At 48.2% G+C, this 20,543-nt stretch overlaps 1 protein-coding gene across 1 annotated transcript; it reads right to left on the minus strand.

The window, feature by feature from the left end:
* Positions 1-234: 234 nt before the first annotated feature.
* LOC119111659 (uncharacterized) lies at positions 235-18,108 on the minus strand. Its single transcript, XM_037235466.1, has 5 exons — positions 17,975-18,108; positions 17,592-17,765; positions 12,850-13,006; positions 6,185-6,331; positions 235-316 (listed from the first exon to the last, which is right to left on the minus strand). Exons 1-5 carry the CDS (start codon positions 17,982-17,984, stop codon positions 235-237), a joined length of 570 nt encoding a protein of 189 aa, XP_037091361.1. The 5' UTR covers positions 17,985-18,108.
* Between the last annotated feature and the right edge of the window lie 2,435 nt (positions 18,109-20,543).

A 20,543-nucleotide genomic window follows, 5' to 3' on the forward strand; every position in this document is an offset into this window, starting at 1 on the left:
GGCTAGTATGTGAAAACGTCACTCACACACACTTAGCTCCAAGCATCGATGGCACATGCCGCATACTGCTGCTTCTATCCCTGCCATTTATGCAGTTTGGTTTCCTTGCGCTTCCTGATTGCCACAGATTAGTCACTGTTTACAAGTTACCAGTTCACGTTCCATGTGGCCCTCCGCGGGCGATTATGCCCTGCAAATGCCTGTGGCTCGCCGACTAGCTCCACTCGGTGGCGGCTAGGGTATGTTGAACGCCGGCTGACCCGGAGCCGCCTCCGTTTTCTGCCTCCCGTGGGCGGAGTCCATGATGTTGTTCCGCCTGGCGTGAAAGGAGTCCGCATTACGGGACGGTCGCACACCGTCGGGGAGCTGCGCACCATCGGGATAGCCGCACACCGTCGTGAAAACCGCTTACCATCGGAAATAAACACACCGTCGGGAAGTCGCGTACCATCGGGGTAGCCACACTGTAGGGATAGCCGCACACCGTCGGGATAGCCGCGCCGTATCCTATGAGCAACCCTGTGGCGACGTCATCGCGGAGAAAAGCGATGAGCCTTAGCGTAGTAAGCAGAGCTTATACAAACAAAAACTATTTTCTCAGACGGGGTTTTTGGCTGTGTAGTAGAATCAAAGACAGCTAGAAGGCTAGCGGCACGCCGGGAAACGATACGCACTCTTAGAGCTCTTAGCAAACTCTGGCTTGTGATGCACGTTGTCCTCTGCCGCGAACGACGTGCGGCCGTCCGAATGTGACGCTCTGTGTGCATATAGCGCTGTGACTATGCATACCCGGCTGCCACGTTATAGGTGGTATTAATGCATGTCTTCGGTTGCGAAGCCCATCCAGCTACTTTTTACACCTCCCTCAAAGCTGCCTGTCGATGATAACGCAACTTAAGCCGGCTATGTGGCAAAATGACTATGGACATTGAAAATTCAACTTCACGCTCACGCATCAGGTTTCTGAACCACATAATCTCGTTGTTAGAATTCTGCGCGGCGCAGTTCGGGAAATCCATTATTTCCGCGCAGCACGATACGCTTTGGTATGGTGCTGAACACTGTTTTTTACCCCACGAATGTGGGTGCTTTAATCCGCTAAATAACGGGCCCCATTGATGCTATGTAAACCGCTTCAGGCAATCACGTGCAGCGTCATGACATAACAGCGCACGACCAAGAACTAACACATGCATGCCCATGTCGATGCTGCATATCCTTGCGATGTTTTATACACGGGTGGCGTGCTCACAACCCAAGAAATGCGTAACAAATCAGCAGGCAGATCTTTTGCCCCACACGGTACGCCTATCGACCCTAGTTCACGGAGGCGTCCTTGTTTGACGCCGCCAACCACCACCGTTGATTGGTAACGGCGTGACGCGTGACGCGAGGCTTTGCTGGTCACGGGCAACACCTCTAAGGCGTTTGACAACGTCGAGGATGGCTCGGCCCCCTCCCGCAGAAGCTGGGGTAGTACGGGGTCGACAAGTGGAAAGGCTGCTCTAGAGAACAGCAATTTCTCTGTTTAGTGAATATACTCCTCCACAGGTCATTGTTTGATTACCTTATTGCACCTTGCACAACATCAATTAAGAGTCAATTGACGCCCGCTGTATCTGGAAGTCGGCTCACGAATGCCAGACATAAACGACTCGACAGTGATATTTTTCTTGGTCTTAATGGCCGCATTACCAATGGAATGGCGCTGTGAGCTGCACCGGACGATTTAGCTATTCCAGTCCAAAACCTCATACAATTGAACGGCGTTCCCTTTAAGATGAACCTGTCGAAGGCTAAAATACCGACTCTTGAAACACAAATTAACCTCTCTGTGCTGTTCGAAAGTTCTGAAATAACCCTAGTTCAGTCGGTCGAGGTACCGTGGTTTACGGTTGATGATGTCTGTATTTGAGACACGCACGACGATGCGCGTATGCTATTGTACATTAATGGGACTAGCGAGAATGCGACGCCGCAGTTACTGGCAGAGGCTTTTGTGGTGCCCCGCATCAAATGCTGCATGTGTGTTGCGGAGGCCGACCATTTTGCAGCTGAGGTGGCCGCAGAAACGTATAAACTTTTGGCGCTCTCATCGTCACAGACCAGGGACACCGTAATAGCGTGATTGAGACACCGATCGGTGCCCGCATCGTCACGGACCATGGATACCGCAATAGAGTGACTGGGACACCGATCGGTGCCCGCATCATCATGGACCATGGACACCGCAATAGAGTGACTGGGATACCGATCGGTGCCCGCATCGTCACGGACCATGGATATCGTAAAAGAGTGGCTTGACACTGATCAAACTCGTATAGCTCCCAATGGAAAAGCTGCTCGCAGGGTGTGGCCTGCCAACCATGTGTGAATTAAGGTACGTCGACATGTCACACATGTCACATGTCACACATAAGGTATGTCCCCGGGATGGTCCTTCGGTCTCTCAACAGTTGTTCCGATGCGCCCTGCTTTTACACAATGCCAACCCAAAACCATCCACTGTGAGTCTCAAGCATGGAGACTGAGTTTGACTGGTAGTTTTTAGTCGCGCATCACTAGCGTGGAACGGTCAGCCCATAAAAGCCACAAGCTCGTCTAGCTCAGTCGTTTTTAGGATCAGAATGGAAGAAAACCAATATGTGTCACGCAGATGCGCGTCTCGGCGGGCAAGGCGTATTTTTAGGACATGGTGCATTTGCATGTGTCACGTACTTTTACACATACCACTGACAAGGAACTCTGCAAAGCATGCTATGAATGTTTCTGAAATATAGTATTGATTTATTGACCATCAAGGGCTCAAAATTCACGGGCGAGACAGTGGATGTCAATTGAGCGGCATTCCTAATACTGCGAAAAAGAAAATATAACATGTGGTTACTTTCATCCATTTATTTCATCATGTCATCATGTTATTCAATATTGTGTGGATAGATGAGAGTTTAAAGGTCCGGTTAACTTAACTTAACACGCGCCCGGGTGGCCGGCTAGATACCCTTTGCTCGGGTGGGGGGTCAATTTGACCCTCTGAGATCTCGGGAACTAAGGGGTTAGAGTTTAGAGGAGGAGGTAGGCACTAAGGGGTAAGGGGTTTGAATTAGAGGCACAAAATTGACGGGTGTATTGACCTGTACGTAAACTAAAGTAGTCAAAGTCGAACAGATTCCCTAGGCCCTGACCTTCGGGTCAAACAAGGTCAAACAAGGTAAAATTCCTGGTTGGTCTCCAAAGTGCCCCCAGAACCTAGATAGCTGTTTCTAAGCAAAAGGTCACATGCTCAGTTAAGGTCAGTGACCTTGTTTAACCTTTTGAAGGGCATGGTGACCCAAATCATACAAGACTGCTCTGAGTTTTACATCTGAATAAGCGACAAAGTTTACGCTGGGCAGTATGTTTCTGAAAACAAAATGTTGACCATGGAAGATGTATGATGCGGTTCCTGCTATCAATAAATTCGAAATGAGCATCGCAGACTATCCTATACAGTAAGCCCTAGAGTAATAAAACAGGTTGGTTGTGTTCCTTGTCTGACCTTTATACCTGACCTTAGGGCAGCGTAATTTACTCATTCAATATTTTTGTTGCCTGAGAAAGCATCTCAAAAATGTATGAACATGTAGTCATGGTTTGGGGCACTGATACTTATCTATAAGAAACTGGAAAATATAATATTGCGTCTAGTGTTGTGCAGAAAGCGCGAAAAGTTCGGATTTATACTCACAGGGATTGTAAAGACAGTGATAGCCTGTTAGCAATAGTCTGCTTCCACATCATGCAAATATAGCAATAGTCTGCTTCCACATCATGGTTTCATTCAGAAGCGGCGACGACCCCTGATTTACCCAATCCCGTCGGCTAGTGGATGTTATGATTATCTATATCCAGCCATTCAGATCCCGACATCCCTGCGTAGCATTCAGATCCCGACCCTGGCGTAGCATTCAGATCCCGACATCCCTGGTGTAGCATTCAGATCCCGACATCCCTGCGTAGCATTCAGATCCCGACATCCCTGGTGTAGCATTCAGATCCCGACATCCCTGTAGCATTCAGATCCCGACATCCCTGGCGTAGCATTCAGATCCCGACATCCCTGGCGTAGCATTCAGATCCCGATATCCCGGCGTAGCATTTCAGATCCCGACATCCCTGGCGTAGCATTCAGATCCCGACATCCCTGGTGTAGCATTCAGATCCCGACATCCCTGACGTAGCATTCAGATCCGACATCCCTGACGTAGCATTCAGATCCCGACATCCCTGGTGTAGCATTCAGATCCCGACATCCCTGGCGTAGCATTCAGATCCCGATATCCCTGGAGTAGCATTTAGATCCCGACATCCCTGGCGCAGCATTCAGATCTCGACATCCCTGATGTAGCATTTAGATCCCGACATCCCTGGCGCAGCATTCAGATCCCGACACCCCTGATGTAGCATTCAGATCTCGACATCTCTGGTGTAGCATTCAGATCCACTCAAACTCGTGGCAACATCAAAACATAATTTAACATACAACATAAGATATGACATATAGCAAACAGCCTACGGCTTTCATGTTACATGTGTTGCCGAAAATACTGCAACAAAGTTGACTCTTCGATATCAACCCGCCTTAGCCATTGACCACTGCCATCAAGCTCCAAGGAATATGAAGAACAGAATGAATCACCGTCGGACTTGTTGATATGGTCATTGGATGTTGGAGCTATACAACGGTAACTTACGTAATATACATATATATATATATATATATATATATATATATATATATATATAGCGCTATTAAATGCATCACATTATACTGACATAGCTTGTCTTATTCTTCTAACTCGGTCACTTTCTTTGTTACCATGTGACTCTTTTCTATGCACATCATGTACAAGAAAGTCTTCTTTCATTTCAGCCCCAGATGAAGCATATTCCATTTAAACAGCTGGATGTACGGAGCACAAAAGAAGGGTCGGAAAATTCCATTCCCCACGCCAATATGCGGCTGTTACTTCAAGGCCATTGGCTCACCTTTTGAAATATTCTGAATAAGTAGCACCTAGCATCATTCTTATTCGCCAAAAATAAAAACATAAATCATGAAATATTCCCCGAAGAACGGAAAATATGCTGAAAAACAAGTCAGATTGCCTAGTTTGGTGGACTATTTCTTAGCAGTTAACTGAAAGCTCGCCCAAGGAAACCAAGACGCAACGCAACGCACGATCAGACATCAAACGAGCGAGAAGCTTACTTCTCCGTCCAGCCTCTGTAACCTGCGTTTGTGATCGGAGACCGACGAGAAGAGTGAGAAGGGGCACGCCTCGTGATACTGACTGCACGTGCCCTTCTCCCTGCCAGAAGTCTCCGCCTCCACGTGCTCAGGGAGCATCTCCGTCGTATACAGATCCCCACTGACCCTGCGGATCACGTCAGTTATCGCACAACCATTGCCTGCCTGCCGACGGTCACGGGACATCATCACGAAGCTGCTGCCCGCCTGCCGACGGTCACGGAACATCATCACGAAGCCGCCGCCTGCCTGCCGACGTCACGTGACATCATCACGAAGCCGCCGCCTGCCTGCCGACGGTCACGGGACATCATCACGAAGCCGCTGCCTGCCTGCCGACGGTCACGGGACATCATCACGAAGCCGCGCCGCCTGCCGACGGTCACGGGACATCATCACGAAGCCGCTGCCTGCCTGCCGACGGTCACGTGACATTATCATGAAACCACTGTTCTGATCACTGTTCAGATCTGACGGCCATGCTTGAAACGTGATTCAACAAGCCACGCCCTTTGCACCAAAACTCTTTCGGCGCTCTCAGCTAACAGATGTACAGCAGGCTGCACCTATTTCACAGCCATTGCACTGATTTTACAGTGACGCACAGAGGCTTGTTGCCGAATCCACGATTCCGCGCCGTGGGTCGGTGTTTATGTCCGCTATGTGCGTTGCAAGAACGAAGCTCGATGGGTATTCGCCCAAGACGTTCAGGATGTCCCACACATGACCAAGATGACAGCTATTAACCCCAACCATTAATCCGATTGAATATCAACGAACAGGATCCTGGCATAGAACACAACGCGCTGTCAGCGGATGATGTGGGCTGACGCGACAGCGCGACGTACGAGGTCAGCGATCTCCTCCCCCCCCCCCCTCCCCCCGCCCCCTCACCTGAAGATCATCTGCAAGAACTCTCCGAGGAGGCCGTGATACGGTAGCGGCTGCTGGTTGATCTCGCAGATAGCTCGCAAGAGGCAGGCGCGACCGTTGTGGCCAAGGTTCATCAGGTACTCTTCCACTACTTGGAACAGGGTCACTCTGAGGGGCCGGCACCGTACCAGTCATGCTTCTGTCTGCTTGGAACAGGGTCACTCTGAGGGGCCGGCAAGCGTACCAGTCTATGCTCCTGTCTGCTTAGGAACAGGGTCACTCTGAGGGGCCGGCAACGTACCAGCTATGCTCCTGTCTGCTTGGAACAGGGTCACTCTGAGGGGCCGGCAGCGTATCAGCTATGCTCCTGTCTGCTTAGAACAGGGTCACTCTGAGGGGCCGGCAGCCGTACCAGTCATGCTCCTGTCTGCTTGGAACAGGGTCACTCTGAGGGGCCGGCAACGTACCAGTCATGCTCCTGTCTGCTTGGAACAGGGTACACTCTGAGGGGCCGGCAACGTACCAGTCCTGCTCCTGTCTGCTTGCCAGGGTGAGCATTGAGGCAACTTTGTCCCTGGTGCACGTACTGCCGAGACTGAGGGGCGTCTGGGCGTGCACGCCGGCCTAACCCAATGAACAACACGGCACAGACAGGTATTGTCTTGCTCTACTCTCAATCCACACAACGGGAAAAACATACATCCAAGACTGTTTTCCGGGGCAGTGCTGGCTGGTATGATCCACATTTCTACAATGCAAATCAATACAGTTTCTTGATAGGAAAACTTGTCGCAAGCGCAGACGTGTACACCTTGGCAAAATATCCCGACTCCAAGACGCTATATGTTTATGCCATGACATGCTTATGTTCAATTTAAAATCAATGAGGGCATACAATATTAACGCCAAGCACGAACACTGACCAAACTTTGGCTAGACTTGTTTGATGAACAAGAAGAGTTTTCTTCGTCGCGATATGACATGTTTTGGTTACTGAGCACGCCAGGAAACACGTGCATCTCCTTTCGCACGTACGCATGCGCACGCTTTCGTGTCACAAAAAGATAAACAACCAATCGGGCTGACGGAGCAGCCATTGGCGAGACTCCTCTGCTGCCATATCTGTTCGTCTGACGGGGAGATTTGCACGGCGCGAGGCTAGTATGGGGCCGAGCCCAGCCGTTTACTGGTGTCGTGTGTCATCGTGTGATCGTATTCGTGTTGTGTGTCGTGTAGGGTTTTACGACGCACTCAGCTGCTGAGGCTATATGGCGTCGCCTGCCTCTCACCCCCGGCAGGAAGGGTGGGCACCGCGGGGAATCGAACCCCGTACCTCTGGTTTCCCAGACGTGTAGTGGTTAACGCAGACTCGTTAACCACTACACTACCAGCACCCCGCCGTTTATTCGTCACACGCTAGACAGCGGAGGAGGAAATGTGGATAGATTTTGCTGCTTGCCGTGGGGGACGGACCCCTTCTTTAATGTGGGACCCAGGAGCCGTGTTATGACCTGCACGAGCTCATCGGAGAGCGGCGGTCTGCCCACAGGCACGCCGGCTGCACCTGGCCGTTGGTGGCAAGTCGGATGGCTAGCCGCTCAAAGATACACATGCTGGCAACGCTACGCAAATGAAGCGCAAATATCACCTAGAACTACCTTCTCACAACGAGACAGTTTCGGGCTGCTCTAAATTTCCAAATGGTCCAGGTCTCTTGGTCGTTGAAAGTAAAGTGCGGTTTTTTTTAGTTGCACAGGCCTCGGCGATCCGAACACGCTTTATATCTTTGCTATATACCATTTAAGAATTGAGGAGTGTACACGTGGAGTACAGTGCCTGTCCACTTTCTTGTTATTGTTGCTAGTCGTTTCCGTGGCTTGGCAAGCATGTTCACGATGGTTTAAGATGGGGCCAGAAGTGTAGCATTTAAGAGAAGACATTACCATTGCCCACTTTCTTATGATGGCGTGATAGACCCTGGGCACGATGGTACCCGGATGGGCCATGGCGGCTGGCAACAACTTTGTACTGGCGAATGCGTCACTGGCGACCCCTGGCGGCGCCCTCTCCACCATGTCCGGCTCGGAGACAGGCCACGATCAGCTCGTGAGATGACAGTCAATCGGCGAGTGCCTAAAGAAGCGCATAAAAACAGCCGCTCGCGCAGCCGGCGGGCGTTCAACACCTGAATACCGTGGCCCGCTGGCCTAAATGCGGCTCCTGGCCCCATCACGGCGTGCGGCGATGACTCGGGGATATGTCCACGGCGCGATGGCAGTGGGACGGGCAAAGAGGCACACCGGATCTGGGATCCGCGCTGCATGACGCTGATGTCTCTAGTCGTCGATCCACCTTTGTTCTGTGCGTGAACAGTGCATTCCCCGCCTGGGGTGGGGGAGGTGGGGGGGGGGGGGGGGGGGAAGTTCAGCGTAGCCAGAACTTACGACGGGAGACACCACAACTTGTGATGGGGTGGATATAGTTTCTTACAAGTGAGTGCCAGACCCATCGACAGCACCTAGACTGTGGACAGACAACCAGAGCCCATGAACGCTAATAGGGGCAATGCCTAGCGTACCAATCACGTTCGCTCGGCTATGCGCTGTTATTACCAGATTACGGCTGTTGGGATCCACATGTCGATGTTCATGGTGGTGTCTATGAGATCTAAAACCAAAACCGAAATTGCTTTCCTGACACCCAGATTCCGGAACTATATTCAGCAGTGTTGTGGAGAAAAACTGCGCTCAAAACTGGCGGGGGGGGGGGGGGCTGAAGCCTCATGAGCCCCTCCTCCTTGACTACGCCGCTGACCCGCCCCCAATCCCCAAACCCTGAGGGTTGTCTTGGTTATGTTGGTTAACTTGGCTGTGGGTGCTCGCATGCAAGCGACACTGGCTTTCCAAAAGCCAAAAAGGTCATGACCTGCAATTGCTAGTGTTTTCATGCAACATCATGGGTGCCTTGCCCGCGCATGTGACTTGTGATTGTAATTGAGATGTGTGTCTAGAACAGCTTGCGCGCGTTTGTTCAGCCTTGGTTTTCATTGCATAACATCTGCAATACCACTACTGTTGCAACACGTTGTAAGGCTCTGTGACCTTCTTTGGCCTGGCACAGATATTTCACGTTGTTGCAAATGTAACTAATATGAAAACGTTCGTTATATTGCACTAGACATCGTTGATCTCCTCTTTGTGATGAGGATGGTTACCACAAAACCAAGGAAATTACGTGAGTTGTTTAGTGCATTAGCGAGGAAAATTATTCACATAGATAAGACAGTTGTATTAGCTTTATTCGTCGGAGAAAAACCAGGAGAATGGAGATATAGTTGTGATATTTCGGCAACATGTCTTTATGGAAAGAATAGCAGAAGTCAATTGAAAGTTACGTGCTCCTCTCATTAGATCCTATTATCCTCCTATTACATCCTACTCGATTTTTCCGTTTTTTACAGCAAGCCTCAGTTTTACAAAACACTAACATTCAGGGAATTAAAAAAGAGCAATTGCCAGTCATTACGACGATACAGTGCCTATCTAAGAATTAGAATGCCTTGCAATGCCTTTTTGGCCGCAATGCCTTGCCTTTTTATTTCTTCCAACATTCTACATAAAAGTTGCGGAGAATATCCGTTGTCCAACAGCAAAGCCATGTTTTGTATATGCTTTTTCCTTTCCTTTTCACTACTTGATGAGTTGCTCAGAGCCCTGTGGAACATGTTACGAATTATGTTGCGCTTAGTGGAAGCCGGATGCGAAGACTCGCGGTGCAGAATGATACCAGAGTCGGTGGGCTTGATAGAGAACTCCGTTTCCAACGTTGTGCGGTTGTTCCTTCTTTCCACCGTTACTAGCGTATTCAGATATGAGACCACCTTTCCGCCCCTTGTTTGCTCCATTCTAAAATCTAGATTTGGATGCGGGCCGTTCATGTTGCTTCACAATGCTGCAGCACGGTCGCCCCAGGCCTGGGTCGAACCTCGTTGGCCACTTGCCAGCTGACCTTTTCATGTCAGTCGGGTCAAACAATGCGCTCGTTCTGGGACTCGTACCCTGTGCCGTTGGATTACGTGTCCAGCATCTTTCCCCTAAACCACGGAGGTGGCTAATTATGCTGGAGACACTGTTCTAAAAGCCCGCAGACATCATCTTTTGATAGACAGAAACCATCAATTTCATGGAAATGTTTATCTGCCTTAGCTTTCATGGCAGCGATAGCCACATTGACTGGTATATTGCCATATAAATTGACAACGTCTACACTGAAGAAGATGCTGTCTTACAGTAAGCCTTCTGCTTGTGAATGACTAGACGCCTTTTTTAAAAAGTCTCTGGTGTCCCAAAGATGAGTGGGAAAAAACCTCAAGAGTTGGCTGAGTATTTTCTCTAAAAGAAACGAAGTTTTTTCTGTAGGTTCGCCGCACGTAGATATGACAGGTCATATCTGCATATCTGCATATTTGGAAGGATGCCTGCATGAAAGGGGCCGTCTGTTCCAAAAGTGGGGCCTCCTTAACATAGAGGGTGCCTGTAACCGAGAACAGAGGCCTCCTGGTTTGCAATTAATTGGTCTTACTTTGTAATTCAGGGCCGTTACCCTGAGCCAGCCAACGGACCCCCTGGTCTAGAGCGTTGGTTGCCGTATTCATAAAGGTGACTTCATGATCCAGAAAACGGGTCTCTCGGTGTAGAAAGGGGTCTTCGAAGCCCGATATATTACTGCTTAGATCAGTTATGGGGACCTCCTTGATCTGAAATTTGGTACTCTACGGGTAGCTACAATGCCTTTAGTTTGGAAAAAGAGGCCCCCGATTTTTTTTTTTTGGGGGGGGGCCAAAGCACATTCTTGCCACCTGCCTGCAGGAAGCGAGAGAGGCAACTGCCCCTTTGCCCTCGCCCCCCCCCCCCCACGCTGCGTCGCCCCAGGGTGCAGCAGCCTCGCCGGCATTATGGTACAGCAAAATACAGGCAAAGCCGGAAAGCATTCGATTATTTTTTGCAGTATCTCTTTCTTTACCATTCCTGACAGGAACGCACTCCCAGCATTTGCACAGGGACTGGAATGAAAGAACTTGTGTCTCTCCACAGAAAAACAAAACAGGAGCATTTTCTAAAATAGCCTTTTATCGGCTGATGCATATTTACAAAAGCTCCGGTGTATCCTGCCAGTTTAGTTTCCCGATTATCTTTCGAATAAGTCAGATTGTTATAACTTTGGTTCAGGTATGACCATCGGTTAGGCAGGGACTCAAAGCACTGCTCTTTGCACGTTGATTTTTGTTTAAAGCACACCTGAGTGTCTGTATAACGTCATATGTAAAACACTGATAGCACCCTCATTTTGACTTTTTTAACTTTCTGGAGGTTTGCAACATCATATTGTTCATATACGCTAGAGCTGAACCTCGTGACATCCATACCGTATCACAAACAATCTTTAATTTACCTCATTCATAATTAGCACATTTGTTAGTTAAATCATAAGTTCATACCGCATACTAGAGTGCTGGCTTATTTAGTCACTTAATTTTGGATGCATCATGTAGATGCGTAGGTTTCGGACGGTATCTTATCCAGCGCGCACAGGCTGCGGCAGAAATGTTTCTCACTTCTTTCGTGATAGATTTGTGCAGTTGAGAAGTGGTCTTTGGACGGTTGTTAATCCAGTTACAGGTTCACCCGAAGGAAATTATCCGGTAAACTTTGTCAGGTGAATGAAGTTTCTTGCATTTAAGAGAACCGGCTAACCACCTCTACGAAGTGAGCTTTTGGCAACTGCTATTGCCTTTTTTATTGCCACTGTTTCCATTGACGTTGACACACCTTCCTTGGGACACCACCGTCATTTATCCTCCTCTTCTTTTCAAGAGGAAGTCCGACAACAGCTGATCTCGTGTCAGATGCACACAACAGGTTCACAGTTAGAATGAGACTGTGCCATGAAAAAATAGACTGCCAACAGCACGCCGCTGGACCGATTGTCAGGAAAATTAACGCTTTACGAAACTGGGGTCGTCGAAGGTTGGGAAAATTTGAGCTAAGTGCAACACAAAAATAAAACATGGAGCAGTAACACAGTTTCAGCGCGGCGGACGTGTTTTTCCACGAAAAGCTTGCAGTTCTCAAGATGTCCTTGAAAAAGTGATGAAATCATAGTTAGAGCAGTGGAGTTCTGCTGCCAAAGACCTTAAGCCAGGTTTTGCTCGGGGCTACTAAATATGGTGTCCCGCCCTCTTGTCACCGTGAAGGGCTGGACCGTCAGTTGCTTCTTAGTTAACGGCTGTGTCGTACGTTATACATTGGCCGTCCCTCCATCCAAGAATGACGTCTATATGTCGCGTTTATCCCGGCAAACCCACCCGAGCCCCTCCATAGGACAAGATGCACAGCCGTTACTCCAGCACCATGCTGCATCATGGCGTGATCCTGAATGCGCATGAATACGTGCTACCCATAGCGCAGCGTCCCACTAGCTGACTTATTTTTCTCCTTCCAGCATCTCACATTGGCTGGTTCCGACCACACCTCCGGTCTGCGCGATAGTGAGCAGAGCCGCCCTTGAAGAGTCCTTGAAGGACTGGCATCGCGTGAGCACGAGCGGCGGCATGAGCGCCGGCACCGCGGCGCGTCCCGCTGCCGTGGCCGCCCCCCCCCCCCCCCCCCCCGTCCCGTCACACGTACCTGTCCCCGAGCGGGTGCGGCGTAAAGTCGTCGATGGTCCGCTTCATGCGTTTCCTCTGACCCGACCGCCTCTTCTCCTCCTTTTGTGGGATTGACAGGCCTGGCACTATGCCCCACGGGTTGAACTCGTCCGTGAAGTCTAGGTCGTCAAACGCAACTGTGAACAGTGACATCAGGTGTGTTGGTTTGTCTGACGTCTGCTACTTGCAGTGTTTTTTAAAATTTTTCTCTCCTTTGAACCTTGAAATAGTCCACCCGAAATAGTCTGTGCAACTCCACGGGCGTGCAGCTCAGAGACTGGAAGGGATTAGGTCTTCAGAAGGGCAGTGGTGTGAACTGCACCGAATGATCTTTAAGATGCCCCTTTCAGTTCAAGCCCCCCATACAAATGTGAAACACTCCCTTTAAAGCTTCATTTTCGTGCGTCGTAAATCGTTAGGTCATACCGCGGCCGCTTATACATGTAGGTTTAGTTGAATGCAGTGCGCAATGCCCCCTTTAGCCGAGCATGCTTTGGGCATAGCCGTTTCCGACCTAGTGGTATGATATATATATATATATATATATATATATATATATATATATATATATGGCGGTACCCAAGGCTACAGAAACAATAAGGTAGAACACTCCGGTCTTCGGTCAGGCACCTGCTCCGGTCGGTAGCACCTATGTCACTTGACCTTGAGTGTGGATGTTTTGAGGCTCGTCGGCAAACGTATCGACTGACGCAAGCATCCGCGAGGGCTCCCTCTTTGCATGCCTTTTTGGGCTGGTTTATGACGCTGGCTGACGTTGAATGTAGCCCAGCGACGTCAGGATGCGTTTTTTTTTTCGTCTGAGGCCATGGTGTCGGGTGGTTACTTTCAACAAGCTAGCAAATGAGAAGATTTCATATACCGATTTTTTAAAGTTTTGGTGAGTAGTGTGTGGAAGTTGCTTAAAGGTATGATACAAGAACTTGTTTACGTCAAACGTGATATTTCTCGAAAACATCCTTGCTTGTGGGCATGGTCTTGTTGCGCATGAAAAAAGTGGGTTCGGACAGCTCGTAGGCATTTAAAATGTCAGCCTCCAGAATTGAGGATGGGATGACAAGTGATGAGCTTCTCTTCAGTCCGTAGTAAGTCGGTCAATAGGACTGACTTACTACCAATTGAGTTTATCGCCTAATTATGCACGCCCTTCTTCAAGGAAGGTGAGATCGAAGGCTCAAGAAGCAAGAAGTTTGTTCGAGATATGTGGAGACTCAAACAGTTCATACGTGGAAACACAAACAGTTCATATGTGGAGACATGAAGCAGTTCCCGTTTCATTCGGCGTTAGGAACCCAAGAAATATCAACAAGGTATCGGAAGCATGCTTACAATTGAGTGCAAGATAGGTGTGAACACATTTCCAAATTTGCGGCTTTGAATCTTTCCAGACTGCCCCTTTTCTTTGACGGCATTGATATGCTTTGTCTCCTTTCTGCCATCTCAGCGATAAAAGGCGAAGTGGTTGTTCCTAAGGCAAGTGTCGGCACCCAAAATGTAGTGATGGGCCAAGCAAAAGACTCGGTACAAACTCAATCAGCATTTTTCAATGATCTATGGAAGACGCTGATTGATTACCATCTTCCAGCCCCAGATGATGACCATCAATCGTGGGGACAGATCGCAAGATTACATTAATAACTTGCACGGGGTTTCCACGAAGTAGGGACTTCTACAATTGATTATGAGGGTGGAATAGACCACCGTCTGCGCTATTTTTTAGTTCGTCAGTGAGTGTTGATATGAACGGCGGTCGTGTCCGTCGGTCCTTACTCTGCCGTCCTGTTAAGGTAGACGCTTCCCGCCTAATTCGTTGTAGCAATTTGGTGTGTGCTGGCAGTTAGCTGTACTGTTTGCGTAATGTCGGTTTTCGCAGATTTTGGTTTAAGTTAATGTACTTAGCAGTGCGTTCGACCCTATTAATTTGATGTGACTGGGAATGTGACGGCCGGGTATTCCGCAGGCATGCGCAAAGTTCATTGGCATTTCCTCGTTTGCGAAGTACTATTTAAAAACAGTGACACAGAAGTTTAGAAAGCTGCACAAAACCAGAAACGGCAGATAACAGGCAAGATGGCCTGAGGTATACACTGAATGTCTTTTCCAGCTGGATGGCTATTTTCACTATTTCACCATCAAGTCTTATGTTTAGCTGATCAGCTAATCAGCTTATCATCAAATATCAACAGCATATTTCATATATAATAAATGAAAATAAATAAATCAGCAGGCCGGGTGAGCTGGTAAAGATAACGCTAAGCATTATGTTCCTAAAAAGCAATGTTAACTTGTGTCATTATCGGTCAGTGGTCTGTTCTATATAGTAAGAAGTCAATGGAAGATGTATGGTGCTGTTCCTGTCATTAATAAATTCGGAATCCACCAGAAACTACGCCATTCAGCAAGCTCTCGAGCAAAAAACGAGTTGCTTTTGACCTAAGTCTGACTTTCATACCTCACCCTAGGGTAATGAAATTGATTGATTCAGTTATTGTGTTCGCTGAAACCGTGGCCTGGTTTTTACCTGCCACAGGTCCGCGACTTCGCAAGGTACATTTCAATTTTTGGCATAAAAGATCCGCTATTCAATTTTTTATAGCCATGCAAAATTAAGCGTGGCGGAAGTCTTGTCCACGCTTGCTGCATTACTAATGCACCAAGAGCGGACAACAGTCTGAATTTTACTCAAAAGCGTCGTGGTGAGAAAGAATGCGCCGCATCCTAACGAGAGTAGAGATGCTCAAGCCCCATACACGACCCTGGCTGCGCACATACAGAAAAGCTCATCCCGTGAACATTACACATACATCGCCAACTTGCTCCAGTCCTGTCTAGAAGAACCGTGCATCTGCCACCATCTGTTGCAATCACCGGTAGCGTCATGCTAAAAGCGTCTTGCAGTCGCCGTAAGCGTCGTGCTAGGAAGCTATGAGAGCTCGCTCATTGGTGTGGACTCGTGCATACATGTAAAGTTCTTACCAAAAGCGTGGGATCGTGCTTTGTTATCATGAATCAAATCACATGGTTCGAAAAAGATTTGATACAACGCCTATCGGCGGAACATGGAACTTCGGTGCGCCAACGCGAGCGTTGGCGCACCGAAGCTTGGAATAGCCTTCCGGGCTTTCATTGCGGACATTAAACAGCTCAAAAGTTTGGGCGGTATCATGCCACCAACCAGATGTCTATTAACCTCTACATGACCTAGCTTACCCGAAATATTGATGAATAAATAAAAAATCCCGGAATATATTGAAAAATATTGTACAAAAAAATGAAGGAACAGGACACTGAAGAGTACGTGACTAACAAACAAGCCCTAAAATTCCCCACGCGAAATGAAAACGCCGCCAATGGCTCTCCGCCGGCGAATAGAGACGCCAACGAGCCGATCGAAAGCCGGTGAGACGCCACCTCCAAAGTTCCCACATGTGCGAAATGAACTCGTCCAGGCGATCGTGACGTCAGTGGTTGAGCCGTGTTGCCAATGAGCGAGCTCGCATAGCTCCCTAGTACTCTAAAAATAAGTACGCTGAGGTGAGAAGCATGATTATTATCCCTAATCGCGCCTCCCTGGTTAAGCCATATCCCTAGAAATACCGGTTGAGCAGCGTTAAGCAAAAAGTATTCAGAAGCCGAAACCCGTAAAACTCCAAAATGCTCCGACTGTGTGCAATCACTGCCGCTTAAAGTACATCAAGAGTGATAAATCATCCGAGTTCCCATGTTCTTACACACGATACGCAAATCAGCGCAAACGAGGATTAGTTAATTTGATTTGTTATTTTGGAAGGCTTACCACTGGACGTCAGCCAAGAGCCGAAAAGTCCACCAGGGTACGCTTTACAGGCAAACGAAGTCTCTCCAGGTAATCACATGATCAGATAAGCGCTGAGGTAAAGCAAATGGAGCGAAATGTTGTAAAATTGAACGATAAATAGTAACTTAGTCTGCTGATTAGGACAAATGCATAATCACATATCTTTGTGAACCAGATTTGAAAGTTTCGAAAGCACTGGTGAAAAGTCTTCACCCCCACAGGTAGGACATGAAAACTTCGCTCCAGCTACAATCGAACGGTAATTGCGCTTTCGACGCCACACACTCCGTGCCATTACTCTGTGCTTATTTCACTGGCCCTAACAGCGCAATGAAAACAAGTTACACATTTCAACCGAACAGAAAGTGAGCGATAGGCTGCAAGTGAAAGACCTATCAGACGGGTATATACGTACAAACACTACAACAGACACTTCTGATAAGAAGGACGTTACACGTTAAGCCTGACCTAAGTAAAATTTACAGGGAATGTTCAATATTTGAAGGCATTAAAGCAACTATCAGATATCATGAAATAAGCTCAGTTTGTAATTACCCATACACTTTAAAGCGAAAAGCTTTTAAGCTTTTAAGCACGCCTGATGTAATGATAGCAATCGAATGATTTTATAATGGCGTCATGGATACCTGACCTTGGGGTGACTTTGGAAAGTCACCCGAAACTGTATGCACATCTTCGCAGGCGTGCTGCTCAGAAACCAGAAGGGCTTAGGTCTTAAGAATGTCTAAGTCAAATTTAGTGTTAAGCGGGCTGTAAACTGCACCTAACGATATCTAAAATGGTCATTTGAGTTCAAACACCATACAGATGTAGAACACTCCCTTTAAGGTAAAAAATAATAAAGGTGTGTGATAGATCTCACTTACTTTGAAACGGAGCACTTAGAGTTAATTTTGACTGGTATCCCTTGGCTAGGTCCCTGATGAAAGGGACGTTTAAGGTGGGCGTGAGAAAGAGGATGGTTCCCGGTGGTAATGTGAGCCGTTTCTCGTCGAAGTTGTATGCTAAGAACCGCTTCTGCCTGCTTTGCGTTGCACCACCTGCAACATCATGCAACGTAGTCAGAACACAAGCATTTATTCGCTTTGCAGCTTCACATTGACGCGAAATACATAGCCTCATCGTAGTACGGCGCCAGTCGCACAGAAAGCCAATGTGCTTACATTTTGCATTGCACGATTACTTAGTACGGGGTGTGGGGAACCAGATGATTGCTCGTCACCTTAGGTATGCTTTATATTTCACTTACCGTGATGCATTTAAACAGCGCACTGTGACATCTCCGTGACCCTTTCTCTGGTCTCTGCACCCTTGCGTCAGCATAGCGCAATCACATCTGCCACGAGGCTGTTTGGAGTACCGTCAGCAGAGCGCTGAATATCGTCAGACTAGCCTCCGCCAGCCTGCCGGGGCCGCCGACCGAGCTGTAACTGACCTGTGCTGGTCACATTGAGTCTGGCATGTCGTCCCGCGTCCAGTCTGTCGGGTGTCACACTTGCAGCCGTCACAAAACACGTGCTTGACAACAGAAGTGTCAACAGCACCATCGTCATGTCCTTGAATAGAAGCAAATATCGACGAGTCACACACAAAGTTTGTTAATGGGATTCGGCAGAGGACATGTTGGTGAGCCTGAGGTGCACTCCGCAGAACACATGGTCGGCGCTGGATATGGGCAGTGGTAAGTTTAGGTATAGGAAATGAGACCTCGACATTTTGTCTCTGCGCAGTCACAGTCGTTAGTTGCCAGCTTACATGGGTAATTGAAAGTGCGGCTTCAGAATGGACATGCGCGAGGCGCTGTCATAGCTGGATAGGCGAGCTGCATACAGCGAAAGATGCGTCGTAGGTATGTCGTCCCTTTTGCGCTGTTCAACAGTCAGCGGGTCTGTCAGAGAACAGCCAGATGAAATGTTCACGCCAGGCCGGTACGTACGCAAGAACAGGTCGTCGGAGCTTGTGACACATCGTGACTACTAGTGAGCGTGTGCGAAACACGAACAACTACGCCAGTGACTTCAGTAATCTATCATCAAACCATGGGGCGTGGTTTCGCGAGATAGGTTGGGTGGGTGGTTAAATGGTGAAAGATGGCTAAGCCTAGCCACAGTTTATAATGAAATGGGGCCGAAGTCCCCCGCTAATCAAAAAGTGAACTAGACCTCAGATGGGGCTCGTAATTAACGTCTAGTAGGAGCGGGTTTCTTAAACTATGGATGGAAGCCCTCGTAATCTCCGGAAGGTTTGCGTGGTCGACATAACATTCAGAATGTTAGCCATTCGGTCCAGTATGTGATAATATGCGACATGGAAATATGTGCATTATCTAACCAACTGATGGGGCACAGAGGGCGCGGTGAAGTTACAGTCCCATGGCTTTCGTGGTCTGAAATCGCCATTAACTTTTCTATGTGTTTAAGTTACCTTACTTATGCTATCATTCATGTGTCAAGACATTCCTTGTTAAGCGTTAGTGTCAGTGGCACTGGAGGAGGGGACTGGCTATTTTTGGCAATTTCTTTTCAGCCAACACTCACAGAGTCAATTGCCAGGTCTTCAGAAAGTTGTGAGGGTGGCTCAGCCCGCCCACCCATAACCCTTCCGTCGCCTCTGATCAGTATGTATAACAATAATTATCTTCCTGTTCAGTCATAATACAGATGCATGACAATAGCTTTGCATTGTCCAACCAATTATCATCTTCTGGAAGGAAGGGAATTCAGTGCTGAAATTCTAGAAATCGAAAGCCATCACGCTGATCCGCTTGGGTGCTGTGGACCGGGATGTGCAGAGAATGCCAGCCAGCAATGATAAGGCTGAATGTCCGCTTTTCGAGGCTGGTCGGCTAGTACAGAAGCGCAGCACGCGCCTTCAAGCGAGTTAGGTCGAAAACCGGTTGGTGGCCAAGAACAACATGGGCCCCCTCTAACCTCTAGCCAACCAATGCAGACCGTTAGCACGCAACAGCTTAATGGTAATCCAGCTTAGCGGCCACCGATGTAAACGTCCATGCCTGGGTAACACTTGACTTACCTAGTTACCACTCGTTACCACTCATCATCTGACCAAGCGGCCGTCGTTGAACTTAGTGATAGAGGAAAGTAGTGGAAGAAGTGGTAGTAGTAGTAGTAGTAGTAGTAGTAGTAGTAGTAGTAGTAGTAGTAGTAGTAGTAGTAGTAGTAGTAGTAGTAGTAGTAGTAGTAGTAGTGGAAGTGGTGGTAGTAATAATAGTAGTAGTAATAAAAGTAGAAGCAGCAACAGAGAGCTTAGCGGGCATTGACGCATATTGCGCATTGTGAATGTCTCACGAAAGCCTGCGATACACATTACTTTTCCATGACCACCTTTCTTTTCGTTAGATTCGAGTGAGGAAATGTAGCAACGCGAGTACTGGCTGGGGTTATCGGGTGTAGGTAGTAAGTTTTGGTACCCTCTTTTAAATAACAATTTTGGGACAATCTGATTTTCTGGAATCTTTTGGATGGACAGCTTGCCCTTCCTTGGACTTCAGATTGGAGTTTGGACCATAGTTTACAGAAAACGGCACCTCTGGCTCCTTGACTAGATTTGAAGGCCTCTTCGTGAATGTGGAACATCACGTTCTGTATTAGGAGGCGCCACTGTTGCATCAAGAAACCTTTTGCTGGAGCAGGAGGCCCAGTTTTAGGGTAGTGAGTCCCTCTGCTGGATGATCAGAAAGACCCCGTTCTAGATTTTAAATTGTCAACATTTATTTGCTTGAATATGATGCATGTAACAATTTGATAAGGAGCGCATGCACTTGGTGCCCCTCCCCATTGAAAGTGATACTGCCCAGG

Source organism: Pollicipes pollicipes, unplaced genomic scaffold, assembly GCF_011947565.3.
Source record: "Pollicipes pollicipes isolate AB1234 unplaced genomic scaffold, Ppol_2.1 Scaffold_7261;HRSCAF=8764_pilon_pilon_pilon, whole genome shotgun sequence".
Classification (NCBI taxonomy): Eukaryota; Metazoa; Arthropoda; class Thecostraca; order Pollicipedomorpha; family Pollicipedidae; genus Pollicipes; species Pollicipes pollicipes.

Excerpts from the sequence above, each read along its gene's own strand:
- LOC119111659 (XM_037235466.1), bottom strand. Across the intron at positions 13,007-17,591 it reads TCTAAGTGCTCCGTTTCAAA|TTGCGTTTGACGACCTAGAC; the intron begins GTAAGTGAGATC and ends CACTGTTCACAG. Across the intron at positions 317-6,184 it reads TTCTTGCAGATGATCTTCAG|GCGGAACAACATCATGGACT; the intron begins GTGAGGGGGCGG and ends CTTTCACGCCAG.